Genomic DNA, 12,959 nt, shown 5'->3' with positions numbered 1-12,959 from the left:
AGAAAGATTGTTCAATTTACATTCTCATAGGTGGAATCTGTTTTTTGTTTTTGTTTAAATCTTTACCAAAACGACAAGTTTCATGAGTGGGAGTGGAGGATGTTCAAAGAGTTATCCTGTTGAAAACTGTACGACCCACTTTTAGGCCTTTTTTGAAATGTCTGTTGTAAAAAAATTGTAATGTTTTTTACACTTGAGCAATCACCTTGCAAAGAGAAGGTGAAACTAATCTACTGGCAAAGAAAAACAAAACAACAAAAAAAGAAGAAAAAAAAAAGGAAAAAAGAAATCGCCCCACAATGAGGAAGGTGCCTCTACTTGAGACATTTCCGCCAAGCCGGAACACAGAGCAAGTCACTTCACACCGCAGGAGGGCATTTTCTAGGACCCCACCCCTTGATTCTTGGAACTCCAGTCATGGTAATCTGTGCAGTCCAGGCTCTGATGGCAGGGCGTCCAGTTCTCTCTGGATATGAATGCACCGAGCGTAGGCGAAGGAGATTGGCATGGCGGGCCTCCAAAGCCGAGAAGTGACCGAGCAGGCTGAGCCCGGCTGTGTGGCTGGGCGGAGCACGTGATGCTTGCAGGCTGGCTGGGGGTGGGGTGGGGGAGACCTGAGAGCCTGAGGCTTCAATCGACATTCACCCCTGACAGGAAAATGAGCTTGTCACTTTCCGTCTGCATCAGACCCTGAACCCACAGGAGCAGGGGATTTCGGTAGCATTTTAATTCTGTATCTCAGGAATCTGAAAGCAAAAGGTAAGTGGCTTATCACAAACTTGAGAGGAGTGACCTAGAAAATCACAAGGCCATTTCATTAATTTTAAAAATCTAGTGTTGAAAATAATCGATGGCGGGGAGAGGCAAAACCATATTTATCCCCAAATTAGAGACTGACCTTCTGAACAGAAATTTTGTTAATCTAGAGCGAATGGTAGTAAAATTCCCCGGGTTAAATACAGAAGGACATGAAAGCTGCTGGAATAAATAGCAAGTAAGTAAGCCTGGCCAGCTTGTGAAACAATCTATTTCACATCTCTTTCAGGAGCATGAGCGAAGGGAATGTTAAAATTGTGATTCAAAATCAAGTGGAAGTAAACAAATCTATATGAAACTGGAATACAAACAAAAACAGTTCCTGCTTTTGTCCTTTCTCATTTCGAAAACGTTTATGTGGTTTGGCAAGAAAAGTTGATATGTGCACCTGCTGAAATTTGAAATAAGCCATTATGAATTTACAAAATGATCACAGCTGGAATTTTCTAAGGCTTTCTAGGCAAGGCTGTGTCTGTCCGTTGTGAAAGGGCAATGTTGACATTATATATATTTTCTGGAATAGTAAGATGACTCACTAATGCAGAATGTGATAAAAATTAGAAAATGTGAAATAATGAGTTACTGTGAATTAACTGTCATGTTGAAGAGATCACATTCCTTGCCCGAAAATTTAAATAAATAAACACAGCACATGTACAACCAGACTCATGCAATAGTGCTTTATTTTAAATAATCAAATGTTCAAATAAGTAGTATAAATATGTGTTGGCACTATTTTTTTCTTTGGCAAATACAGGTTATACTGGAATGTAGCTATTGAAAGGAACTAAAAGCATTATCCATCAGTGCAATTAGTATAATATTTCATAATGAACATGCTTCAAATGAAAGTATTTGATATCATGTTTCATATACTACTGGAAACATTGACCTTCTATGCCAAGTATGACCATGCGTTCTATATTTTAACTGTCAATTTGATTTGCAGAAAATACATTTCTTTTTCCATTTCGTTTGGTAAAGACTTTTAAAATAAAATACTAAATTATTTCCTTTCATTCCTAATCCCTTTATTGCTACATAGCTCTCTTGAAATCCTATTACCGGTACATGCATGGAACCTGTAATCATTTGGATTTCTCCCTCCGTGTGCTGTTTGTTTCCCATAGTTGGTGGAGGGCCAGGCCAGCTGCGCACAGCTAGCAAACCGTCCAGAAGGGAGGCAGGAGCGAGGCCTCCCGGCCACCCGCTCCTCACCTCCAGGGACTTCCAGGGTCTCCCCTGACCCCTGTCACCCCGCCCGCCACCTCCCGCTGGCCCCGAAGGTGTCACGTGGCGGCGTGGGGCCCGCCTCCTGTGACGTCACCGCGCTCGCAGCCGTCGCGCTGAAGAAAGGATGCTCTAAGATGCTGTGCAGGTGGGCGGCCGGGCTGCGCCATGCGGCACTGCAGGTAAGGGGCACGATGCGCCGTGTCTGCAGGCGGAGCCTGGGCCCACGGGCCTGCAGCCCGGCAGCGCCGCAGAAACCCAAAGTGGGGTCTCTGGCTGTTGCGGTGGCTGCATGCACCAGGCGCGGGGTTGGGGGGTGGGGTGGGGTGGGGTGGGGGAAGGTGCTGTTGCAGGCCCGCGTGACTTCGGTCTTGGCATGCCCACCCCGGGAAAATGGGCAGGGGCCAGACAGGAAGACATGGCCTCTTGCTCAGGAGGAGAAAAAAAATCTCGAATGATCACCAATACTTCCATTATAAGGGGAAAGAGGGGCTTGTCCGATATAACTATCAACTGTTTCCAGCTGTCATTATGCTTAAATAATGGCCCATTTACTAATTCTCCTGACGGGGGTTTGTCCTCAGTATTTAGCCTGATTTCTTTTAGAGCAAAAGCTGTTTTGCTTTGAATGGAATGGAAACTTCTTGGTTAGCAGTTTAAAGAGCTAGATGTGCAATTAAAATCGTTTTGCATTATTTTGCAAGGTTGCAGCATTTAAAGGGGATATCGGAAATGTATTTTTTTCCTTCCAGGTGTTTTAAGTAGATTTTTAAAATAACAGTATAAAATAAAATAAAATAAAATAAAATACAGCCTCTAAAGTTAGCATGTGAGTATAAGACACCGAATCAGCTCTGTTAAGAACACATGTCTTAAGAACAAAATGGTCTTTAGAAAGGGGTTAGGGGTGGAGATGAACACCAAAACCCAAGAATTCCCAGTGTTCTTTTTAATTCCCTTGCTAAATAATTAGCTTGCTGAAAGAAGGCGCTGGATGACTCAGCGGCAGATGGAGAGGGGTCAGGTGACTTTTCAGTTGGGTGGGATTTTAATGGACTCTTGTAAGGTCAGACCTATATTTACATTCCCTTCTTTGGTTTAGAAGCAATTTGAGGCTAGGACAGGTGTGGGCACCCTTAGGAGGGGAAAATACCATTCTTTCCTGTAAAACGGGTGCCCTATGGAAGCCGTGGAATCAGTAAACTATGGAATCAGCAACTGTTGGAGGACCTGCAAAGTAATGCCACTTAGTTGGTAATTGAAGAAGGCATTTCCTTCCATGTTCGCATGCCCTGCTGTATTGCTGCAGTAATAATTCCGTAATTTCTTTACTGCAGTTTTCTTCATTTGTTTCAGGAGTTGAGATCCTCAGGTCCCCACCCTCCCTTCTCCCCCAGCCCAACCAGAGCAGAGCAGAGCAATGACAGATGACAGAGACGGGTGTAGTTGGTGCCAGTACTGGCTTTGGGGCTGTGTAACCTTGGAGAAGTTGCTTCATGTCTTTGGGCCTCAGTTTTCTCGTACTAAAAGTAACCAAGGAATTTACAGCAGGGTTTCTCCTCCTTGGCACTAGTGACATTTGGGGCCGGTCATTCTGTTGTGGGGGGCCGCCCTGGGCACTGGGGGATGTTTGGCAGTGTCCGTGGTCTCCGTCCACTAGACGCCAGTAGATACCTTCCCTTCTCTCAAAGTTGTGACAACCAAAAATGTCTCCAGACACTGCCACATGTCCCCTGGGGGGGGGGGGAGGGTCTCCGTTGGCCAGTTGAGAACCACTGATTTAGATGGTCTCTGAAAGTTCTGGCTCCAGTATTCTAGAATTCATTTCCCTATTGTTGGTTTGATGCTCAACCCTTGGTCAGAGATTTGATTCCCTTCCATAAGGTTGTATATATTGAAAAATACAATGTGAAAGCTTTCTTTTATGCTGTGGGGTTCCAGAAAGAGCTTCTGTGAGAAAGGGAGGCCTGTTTGGCAGTCGTAGCCGGGAAGCCAGCTCGGCAGAAGGGAGAGTGTCAGGGAAAGAGGAAAATGCCAGGCGCTAGGTCGCCGTGTGCTGAACTTCGTTGGGACTCAGTGCGCAGCAGACCTGGAGGCTGTCTTGGACGGGGTAAGTCAGAACCTGGGGTGGACTAACAACTATGTCCCTTCCTTACCTGTAAAAGTGGGACTAACGGTACCGTGCAGAGGTGTTGTAAGCAGGAAACGTGTTGTGCTGGCATCGATGGTGGGAGGACAAGATGGCGGGGATGTCTATGGCAGGTAGGGGGAGACCAACGCAAGCTACCCCAGAACCCCAATGTGCACATGTTCTCATGTGCTTTAATCTTCAGTGCCAGACTTGTGTCCAGAATCTGGCTCTGCCACTTGGCAGGGTAGCTTTGGCTGCAGTACTTCCCCTCTCGGAGTAGTTGCTGAATCCATAAAATGGGGCCAATTGGACTTGCTGGTTCTGCTCCCTTGGCTTTTTGGGGGACCAGATGGATGTAAGAGGTTCTACAGTCTGAAAAATTCCCAAGAGACAGGAAGCAGTGCGGGCAGTGGCATTGCAAGGTACAGGGCGTGCTTAGTATATTTGCAGGTTGGGACTTAAAAAGCCAGGACAGTTGTCCTTGTCCCCTGGCCTGGAACTGCAGTGTGCCCCTCTCTCCAGATTCCCTCGCCATCAGCTCTCTCTCTCTGACTCTCCTGGACTCATAAAAAATTGGTGTCCCAGTGAGGGATCGTCTTTAGTATGAAAGGGCCGCTGTGTAGCCATCTTCGTCCACTTGCGGTGATTTTCTTTACAGGTCACATTCCAGGCCAGCCAGGCAGCTCCTCTGTGTTATATCCCTGAGCGAGCCCCTCTCACCCTGTGTGCCTCAGAATAACTTGGCACCCTCAGTGGGCCATCTGGCCGTGTCACTGTAGCAAGTCAATATCAGCAAAGAAAATAAAAAGGGGGGAATTCTCCATCAAATGAGACTTAAGAGACTAACTATTGTAGTCAGCTCTGCTGTTATGACACAGTTCCAGAGACTGGGTGCCTTAACGACAGGCATTTATTCCTCACTGTTCTGGAGGCTGGAAGCCCACGATCAGGGTGACAGCATGGCCGGGTTCTGGTCAGAGCTGTCTTCTGGGTTGCAGATGGCCGCCTTCTTGTGTCCTCACATGGCAGGAGGAGAGAGAGAGCTAGCTCTCCTGCCTCTTATCAGGGCATTAGTCACATTCTTGAGAGCTCCACCCTCCTAACCTCATCACCTCCCAAACGCTCCACCTCCTAATACCATCCCATTGTGGGTTAGGATTTCAACATAGGAATTTGGGGGGCACACATTCAGTCCATGACAATAACCAAATATAACATGTAGCCGTTGCTTGGCTTCTGGCCTAAACAAACATCTACAATAGGCATTTGGGGACACCTGGGTTATTTTGTGTGGCTGCCTACTTGCTGATATGAGGAAACCACTGTAATTTTTCTAAGACATGATAATCTTGTGGTGTGGTAGGCATCCAGCTAAGGCACTCCTGGATTCCAGACACGAAAACAGGGAGATCAGACATGTTTGCTTCCCGCTGCCATGTTGTGGGCACTTTGCTACACAGCAGTAGATACACGTGTGTATGTAGAAGAATCTTAGTTTTGGGGGATGCATGCTGAAGTGTTCAGCAATGAAGTGTCATGATAGCAATTAGTTACTTCTTATATTTTTAGAAACATTTTTGGAGATTTCAATAATGGCTGAATAGAAGACACATGGATTCTCATGCCTGCTTCTACAGTCAATCTATTACAATATCACATGTCATGTAGCTTCTGGAAAATTCTACTGTACACTTACAAGAGAAGGAAAATGGAAAGAGGAAAATAATTTAGGATTATTATAAAAATATTTTTGAGAGCATAGAACCCCGTAAAGCGTTTTGGGGAGCCCCAAGGTATCCCCAATTACACTTTAAGAACCATTGCTCTAGATCAATAATTATATTAAATGGTTTAGGTAAATGGAGACAGGATGAGATGAGGTCAGTATGGTCAAGTAGGAACACTTGTTGAATCTGATCGGTGTTCTTCATTGGGCTCTCCTGAATAATGTTCTGTGTACTTGAAAATACTCATAATACACAGAGTCAATAAAAAAGATAGAAAAGAAATGTAGACACTGGGACATGTGGCGGATTCTGATTGAGGAGGTCTTGGGGAGAGGCCCAGCAGGAGAATTTTAACCTGAGCCCCAGGTGCCCGGGTTTGGAGATCATTTTACAGTGTGTTCCCTTGAGTGGCCAGCATGGTCATTTATACTCGGCCCCTACTGAGGGACACGTGGATTACTCACACTTTGTAATCAATGCTAATGGTATTATGCAAATGTAAAAATGCTAAAGAGGAACTGATCCTCTGTGATTAATTAAATGCACAGTGTTTAGATGTTGGAAGCTATTAATAGCTTCAACATCAAAGCAACTGTTATATTTGACATATGAGGAAGAGATGTCCAGAGAAGTCAGGTGACCTGCCCAAGGTCACGTGACTGCTAGTGACAGAGCTGGGGAAGCACCCAGGTCCCTGGATGCCCTTACAGAATGTTCTTTTTCCCCTCTGGGCTCTGAGGGCAGAGACTGTGTGTGCCCTATTTGACCACTGCAAACACAGCATAGAGCACATGGCATAGTAGGTGCTCACTAAATCGTTGTTGAATGAAAAGATAAGTGAAATATTAGTGTCCCGGGAAAAGATCATCAATACCACAAGAACTACAAAGGCATTTGCGTAGACGTGAGCCTCAATATTCATTATTTATTCACTCGTGCAGCAGATAGTTATTGGCCAGACTTCCTTAACCTTGACACTATGGACATTGGGGCCGGATGATTCTCTGTGATGGGGGTCCGTCCTGTGCGCTGTCGGCTGTTGGACAGCATCCCTGGCCTCCACCCACTCAATGCCAGGAGTAACCACTGCCCTACCCGCCAGTTGTGACAACCAAACTCCAGGCATTGCCCAAATGTCCCCTGGTGGGCAACGTTGCTCCTGGTTGAGACCTACCACTCTAGCCAATGGGATATGCTGGAACCAAATGGACAAAGCTCATGCTGTCATGGGGCTGGCATTGGAGTTGAGGAAAGAGAAAGTAAGTCCATTTTCTAGGTTGTGCTATCGAGTGAAATATAGCCGGAAGGAAAGGACGGACAGCGATGGCTTGAGAATGCTGGTTAGACAGGGTGGTCAGGAAGGCCTCTCTGAGGGCCAGCAGCGGAACAGGGACGCAGAGAGAGTTAGGGAAAGCCGTGTGGACATCGAGGGCGCTGAGTGGTCAGGGCTGAGGGCACAGGCAGTGCAAAGGCCCCGACGCAATGCAGGGCCTGGTGCCTTTGAAGAGCTGCAAGGCAGGCGGTACGTCCAGAGAAGAGCAGCGCAGAGAACAGGTGGTGGGAAAGGCGCTCCGAGGGGTTGCCAGGAGCAGACCGTGTGGGGACTTGGCAGGAGGGCCACCAACCCTGGATTATTCTAGGTGTGATGGAAGGCCACTGGGTGCTTTTGGGTGGAGGAGTGACACGTTGGGACTTGTGTTTGAAAAGATGGCTCTGGCTGCCTGAGAGGAGTCATTCAGAGGTGGATGAGAGAAAGGGTGGCTGGTGAGGAGGCAGGGACGGGTGACCAGGTGAGCAGGACTGTGCCTCTAACTTACTTGGCAGTGTTGTGCTAGGCACCTGGCTGGGCTTTGCCTATCAAAGGAGCACGGGGCAGTGGGGTGGACCTGTGCACATGTAATTACCGCGCTACTAGGCGGCCGCACACATCGTGGAGCTGGCATGTGCCTTCCGCATATGATACTAGAAAGGTGTCCTTCCGGCTGCCCTGTCGTGGATAAAGTCACCTGAGTCCTTGGGCCATTGTTTGGCAACCATGATTCTTGATACCTAGCTTTCTTGCTGCCCCTTGAGCCCACCACACTTTGTTGCTGGGTCTGTGAGCTTTCTGTTCTCGGGGCCTGGAGGGCTAAGTCCCCATGTTGCAATGTCGGCTGGCCCAGGGCCATTTCCGGTCCATCTTCCCCTGAGCTGAGCTCTCCCTGCCTCTGCTGGGCATAGGCTACCGTCACTGTTGTATTTCCTTCTTCCTGGTCCTATTTCCCTCTGCTTTGCTCTCGGGGATGTGTGCTTGCTGTCATGTGGGTCTTTGTGCAGTTCTTGGAGCCCAGCCATTGGCTGAATTAATGAAAGCTCGAGAGCAGAGCCTTCCCTGTCAGAGGTGACTGAAGTCACATGCGGGAGAGTCCTGGAGAGCTGGGGACGGACCCTGGACACACCCCCATCGGCAGCAGCTTGGATGCCCAGGGCAGCTTTGGGGTTTGGCTGGAGGGAGAAGCGCACACAGAGCCTGCATTCTGCTTATCCCCTCGGGAAGTCTGCTCTCTGCCTTGGTGGCCGGAACCTGCTGACTCATTTCTCGTGGCTGACACTGCTCCCCTTGTGGTTGCCCAGCAGTTTTTACCAGGTCGTCTCTGGGCTGCCTCTTGGTTCTCTGTTTCCTTTCTGGCTTTAGATGGCTAAATGTGAAACTTCTTTTTCCCTCCACTATAACCCTTGGAGGTGGTCACTGGTTAGGAGGGCTTTGTGGTTAGTAGTTAGGAATGCCATGATTACAGACAAATTATTTTTCCTCTTAGCTTAGTCATGCCTTCTTCCACCAGCACCCCTTTTGCCCCAAACTTGCGAACTGACTGACATTACAACCCTCAACTTGCCAACTCAGCTAAATATGGTGAAGCCACCCCATGGCTGTGCTTCTCTGTGGCCTTGCTCTGAGGACACTGGGACGAACACCTCAAAGCTGTATTTGATGACTGTCTGCATTTTACCTTTACAAAGTTGCTAGTCATGTGTGTATGAGGTCTGACAATTAAGTTCATGAAGTCATCCTAGAAAAAGTGCTCCATGCCTCATTGCTGAATATCACCACGGTCACCTTTGAAGGACTCCCCTTGGGAAGCTATGCACCCACGCCATCGCCTAGTCCACCCTCCAAAGCAATTGTTTTTTGAAGAGCACATGATATAATTATTATTGGATTTCTTTTCTTTTTTTGATAAATTTTTGTTGGGGAACACGGGGGAACAGTGTGTTTCTCCAGGGCCCATCAGCTCCAAGTCATTGTCCTTCAATCTAGTTGTGGAGGGCGCAGCTCAGCTCCAAGTCCAGTCGTCATTTTCAATCTTAGCTGCAGGGGGCACAGCCACCATCCCATGTCAGAACTGGCAACCTTGTCGAGAGCTCGCGCTCTAACCAACTGAGCCATCTGGCCGTCCCTCCAAAGTCATTTTGAAACTCTTTTTCTGGAATGGCCACCAGGGCTGTCGTCGTATTACACTTGAGGTCCTGAATGTAATAAAAATGTCTTCCTTTCACTATTTCCTTTATCTTCAGGTAAAGAAAGAAGTCATTGGGGGCCAGATCAGGTGAGCAGGGAGGGTGTTCCAATACAGTTATTTGTTGACTGGCTAAAAACTCCCTCACAGACAGTGCCGTGTGAGCTGGTGCCTTGTCGTGATGCAAGAGCCATGAATTGTTGGCGAAAAGTTCAGGATGTCTAACTTTTTCACGCAGCCTTTTCAGCACTTCCAGATAGTAAACTTGGTTAACTGTCTGTCCAGTTGGTACAAAGTCATAATGAATAATCCCTCTGATATCAAAAAAGGTTAGCAACATCATTGAAACAAGTTTGCAAACTTAATTGTCCGACCTCGTATGTTTAGGTTTTATTTCTCCATGAAGGGGTGTACATATGCCACATAAGCAGAAGATAGATTGTTCTGGAGGAAAATGGTCAATGGAAGGTTGGTCTGAAGAGATCCCAGGAGAGAGAGGAACATAGAGCGGTATTTCCCATCAGCATTGTCTTTAGCAACTGTTATGGGCTGAATTGTATCCCTCAAAATTCATAGTTGAGGTACCCCCATGACTGCAGAATGTGACCTTATTTGGAGATAAGGCCTTTACAGGGGTAATGAAGTTCAAATGAGGGCATCAGGGTGGGTCCTGACCAGGTATGACTAGTGTCCTTATATGAAGAGGAAGTTTCTATAGACAGGCACAGAGAGAAGACGATATGCAAACACAGGGAGAAGACGGCCATCCGCAAGCTAGAGAGAGAGTCCTGGGACAGACCCTCCCTCAGCGCCCTCAGAGGAACCAACCTGCCGTCCCCTTGCTCTCAGACTTCTGGCCTCCAGAACTGCAAGGCAATCATTTCTGTTATTTGAGCTGTCTAGTCTCTGGCACTTTGTTAGAGTGGTCTTAGTGAGCTAACACGGCAGTGTGAGTTTTCAGGGAAGTGGGAGCCTTCGGCCACCTGGGAGGCCAGAGGTAAGCCAGCGTGCTTTTATTTAAGCTCTTTCGCCCACTTTTGGAGACATGCAGCCAGCACCACCCTCTCAATGGAAGCAGGTAGCTCTTGGGGCCTGAGAGGACCGAGGCTGTCGTGGAAGAAGCACCCTCGGGGCCTGGGCTCCAGTCTGGCTCCCAGCTCACCGTCTGTGTGCCCTGGACCTGTGACCTAACATTTCCTCACCTCAGTTTGCTTACTGTGAGCCTGATGGTGACCATATTTAATTCTAAGAATGTCCAGAGTCCTAAGTACTGAACACATGTGAGGTGCTGCCTAGCACGCGTGAGGCAAAGGTGTGATCATTATTGGGAGAAGGAGTCTCTGAGGAAATTCGAAATATTTGGCCCTTGGTCACCTCATGCCCCTTCTCCCTGCCTCTGGAGTGGGCATGTAACAACACTGAGTCTATTGTGTCACCCAGAGCCACATGCAGCTGGCCTTATCCCCTTTCCAACTCGCACGCTGTGTTCCAAAATGGGGCAGATAGCTGCGTGGCCCTGGGGCCGTAGGAACCATGCCATTGAGGGAGGGTCACAGTCCCACAGCAGCTCCTGAGTCCTATGGAAGCCAGAGAGGGGCTGAAGGAGCCCAGAGAGTGCTGGGGACTGGGAGGTGGGCCAAGGAGAAAAGAGGAGGAGGAAGAGGAAGTGACCTTCCCCTGTCTCTGCTGGCTCTAGGCAAAATTTTGAAACAAAGTTTATTTCTCACCTCTCTTTCTGCATGTCTTTTGTTTCTGAGCTTCCCTATTTTGTGGGTTCTGTGGCCCTCGGCCCCTCGCCAGATGGCCACATGGCCACCAGGGACTCCTCTCACTGTCTGTGCCTCGGTCTTCTCCTCTCTAGTGAGCCCAGCTTGGGGTCTGCAGGATTAGCTGGAAGGGGTGAATGGATCTCACTATCCTAAAGGTATCTGCGTTTTAAAAAGCGACTCATTATCTCAAATGAATTTGCAATTGGTGGGGTTGCAGGCAAGGTGGAAACGGGAGGTGAAAAGCTTTGATGGGTGCCAGCTTCCAAGATGGACCCCGATGACCCTGCCTCCTGATATTCATGCCCATGTGTAGTCCCCTCTCAAAGCGATCACTCAAGGCTGAGCTGTGCCACCAATAGGATACGGTGGAAGTGACAGCATATGACTTCCAAGGCTAGGTCCAAGAGACTCTACTGCTTCCACTTGGCTCCCTCGGGTTACGTGCTCTGGCGGAAGCCACCTGTCATGTCCGGAGGACACTCGAGCAGTTCTGTGAGACATGGGATGGAGCAGAACTGAGCCCTCCCACCAACAGCCAGCAGCAAATTGCCAGCCATGTCTGGGAGCCAACTTGGAGGTGGGTCCTCCTGCCCCCATCCAGCCTTCAGGTGACGGCAGCCATGGCAGGCAGTTTGACCACAACCTCCTGAGAGACTTCGAGTCACAAAGTCCCACCCAGCTGCTCCTGAATTCCTGACCCACAGAAACTGTAAGATCAGACCTGTTTATTTTCAGCTACTGGGTTCTGGGGTAACTTGTTATGCAGCATAGGATAGTGAATACAACTGGTAAGAGCCCAAAGTTTTCTGGGAGGGGTGGCCTAGTGCTGGCGTCTCCCAGGGTCAGCTCCCCAGGCTGGCCGCCACCCTCTTGCCCCTTCTGAAGCCCCACTTTCCACTGATTGCTCCATATTTGTTCATGGTGTGTTCTTTCCCTCGGGGTGGGGAGGTGTGGTGTTTCATGCAAGGTTTAAGTGTACTGATTATAAGTTAGGGCATATTGATGATGAGTTTGAGTGTATCGATTTTAAGTAAATGGGCAGCTGCTTTCATTTCATGAAAATGTATATCCCCATGTCCATTTGCCTGGTCTGGAAACTTGGGTACAATAGCCCCCAAATGCCAGCGGGGTTTGGATGTTTGGTTGTCACTTCAAGCATCCGGCGTTGGCAAATGTGGGGTGTGATTTTCTATGCGAGCATCTCCCCTTTCCCTCCTGCACTGCTGACATGTGCCCTGACCTGTAAAGTAGCAGAGAGCCCATGTCCTTCGCCCAGCACACAGTGCGCTTGCCAACCCCGGTACTTTTGCTTTGTCGGGGTGGAGGGGGGCTCAGGCTTTTGACCTGAATCTTTTCAGTGGGAGATCGTTTTTGTAAGAGATGTTACGACAGGTATTTTAAAAGAGAAAAAGTATTTAACGGGCATTCAGTTGAATAATTTTCTCCGGACATATGTATCTTTTTTCTCTTCCTGCTTTTAAGATATCCTTCTTTTCACTGGTTTTAACAATATCATTATGATATACATTGGTGTAGTTTTTTTTTTTGGGTCTTTTTTTTGGTGTTTGGGGTTTGTTGAGTTTCTTGTATCTGCGGGATTGAAGCATATCAGTTTAAATCTTCATGTAGGACAGGATTTCCTCTAGTAAATGTTCTGGTCAGCTAATCCAAATTTATTTCGGAGAAACTTCTTGAGAGAGTTCAAAGGGAATTGTACACCAACTTCCCTCTCACTTCCTCCACTTGGATAAGAATGGTGAAGAAGGGTTGGCCTGGTCAGGTTGCTAAA

The 12,959-nt window shown here is 47.9% G+C and overlaps 1 protein-coding gene across 2 annotated transcripts in view; it reads left to right on the top strand.

The window, feature by feature from the left end:
• The first annotated feature begins 586 nt into the window (after positions 1-586).
• The window catches only part of CLCN4 (chloride voltage-gated channel 4), a 63,110-nt gene continuing 50,737 nt past the window's right edge, over positions 587-12,959 (top strand). Inside the window, exons 1-2 of one of the 2 annotated variants that reach the window (XM_081043752.1) lie at positions 587-759; positions 1,947-2,228. Coding sequence is in view for 1 of the 2 variants with exons in the window: in XM_081043751.1 (XP_080899877.1) it covers positions 2,215-2,228 (14 nt within the window). In the remaining variant the exon portion in view is untranslated. The remainder of the gene's footprint in view (positions 760-1,946; positions 2,229-12,959) is intronic. The other variant, XM_081043751.1, reaches the window with a different exon arrangement.

This window comes from Rhinolophus hipposideros, assembly GCF_964194185.1.
Source record: "Rhinolophus hipposideros genome assembly, chromosome: X".
Taxonomy (NCBI): domain Eukaryota; kingdom Metazoa; phylum Chordata; class Mammalia; order Chiroptera; family Rhinolophidae; genus Rhinolophus; species Rhinolophus hipposideros.
This window is presented reverse-complemented; position numbering and strand designations above follow the sequence as displayed.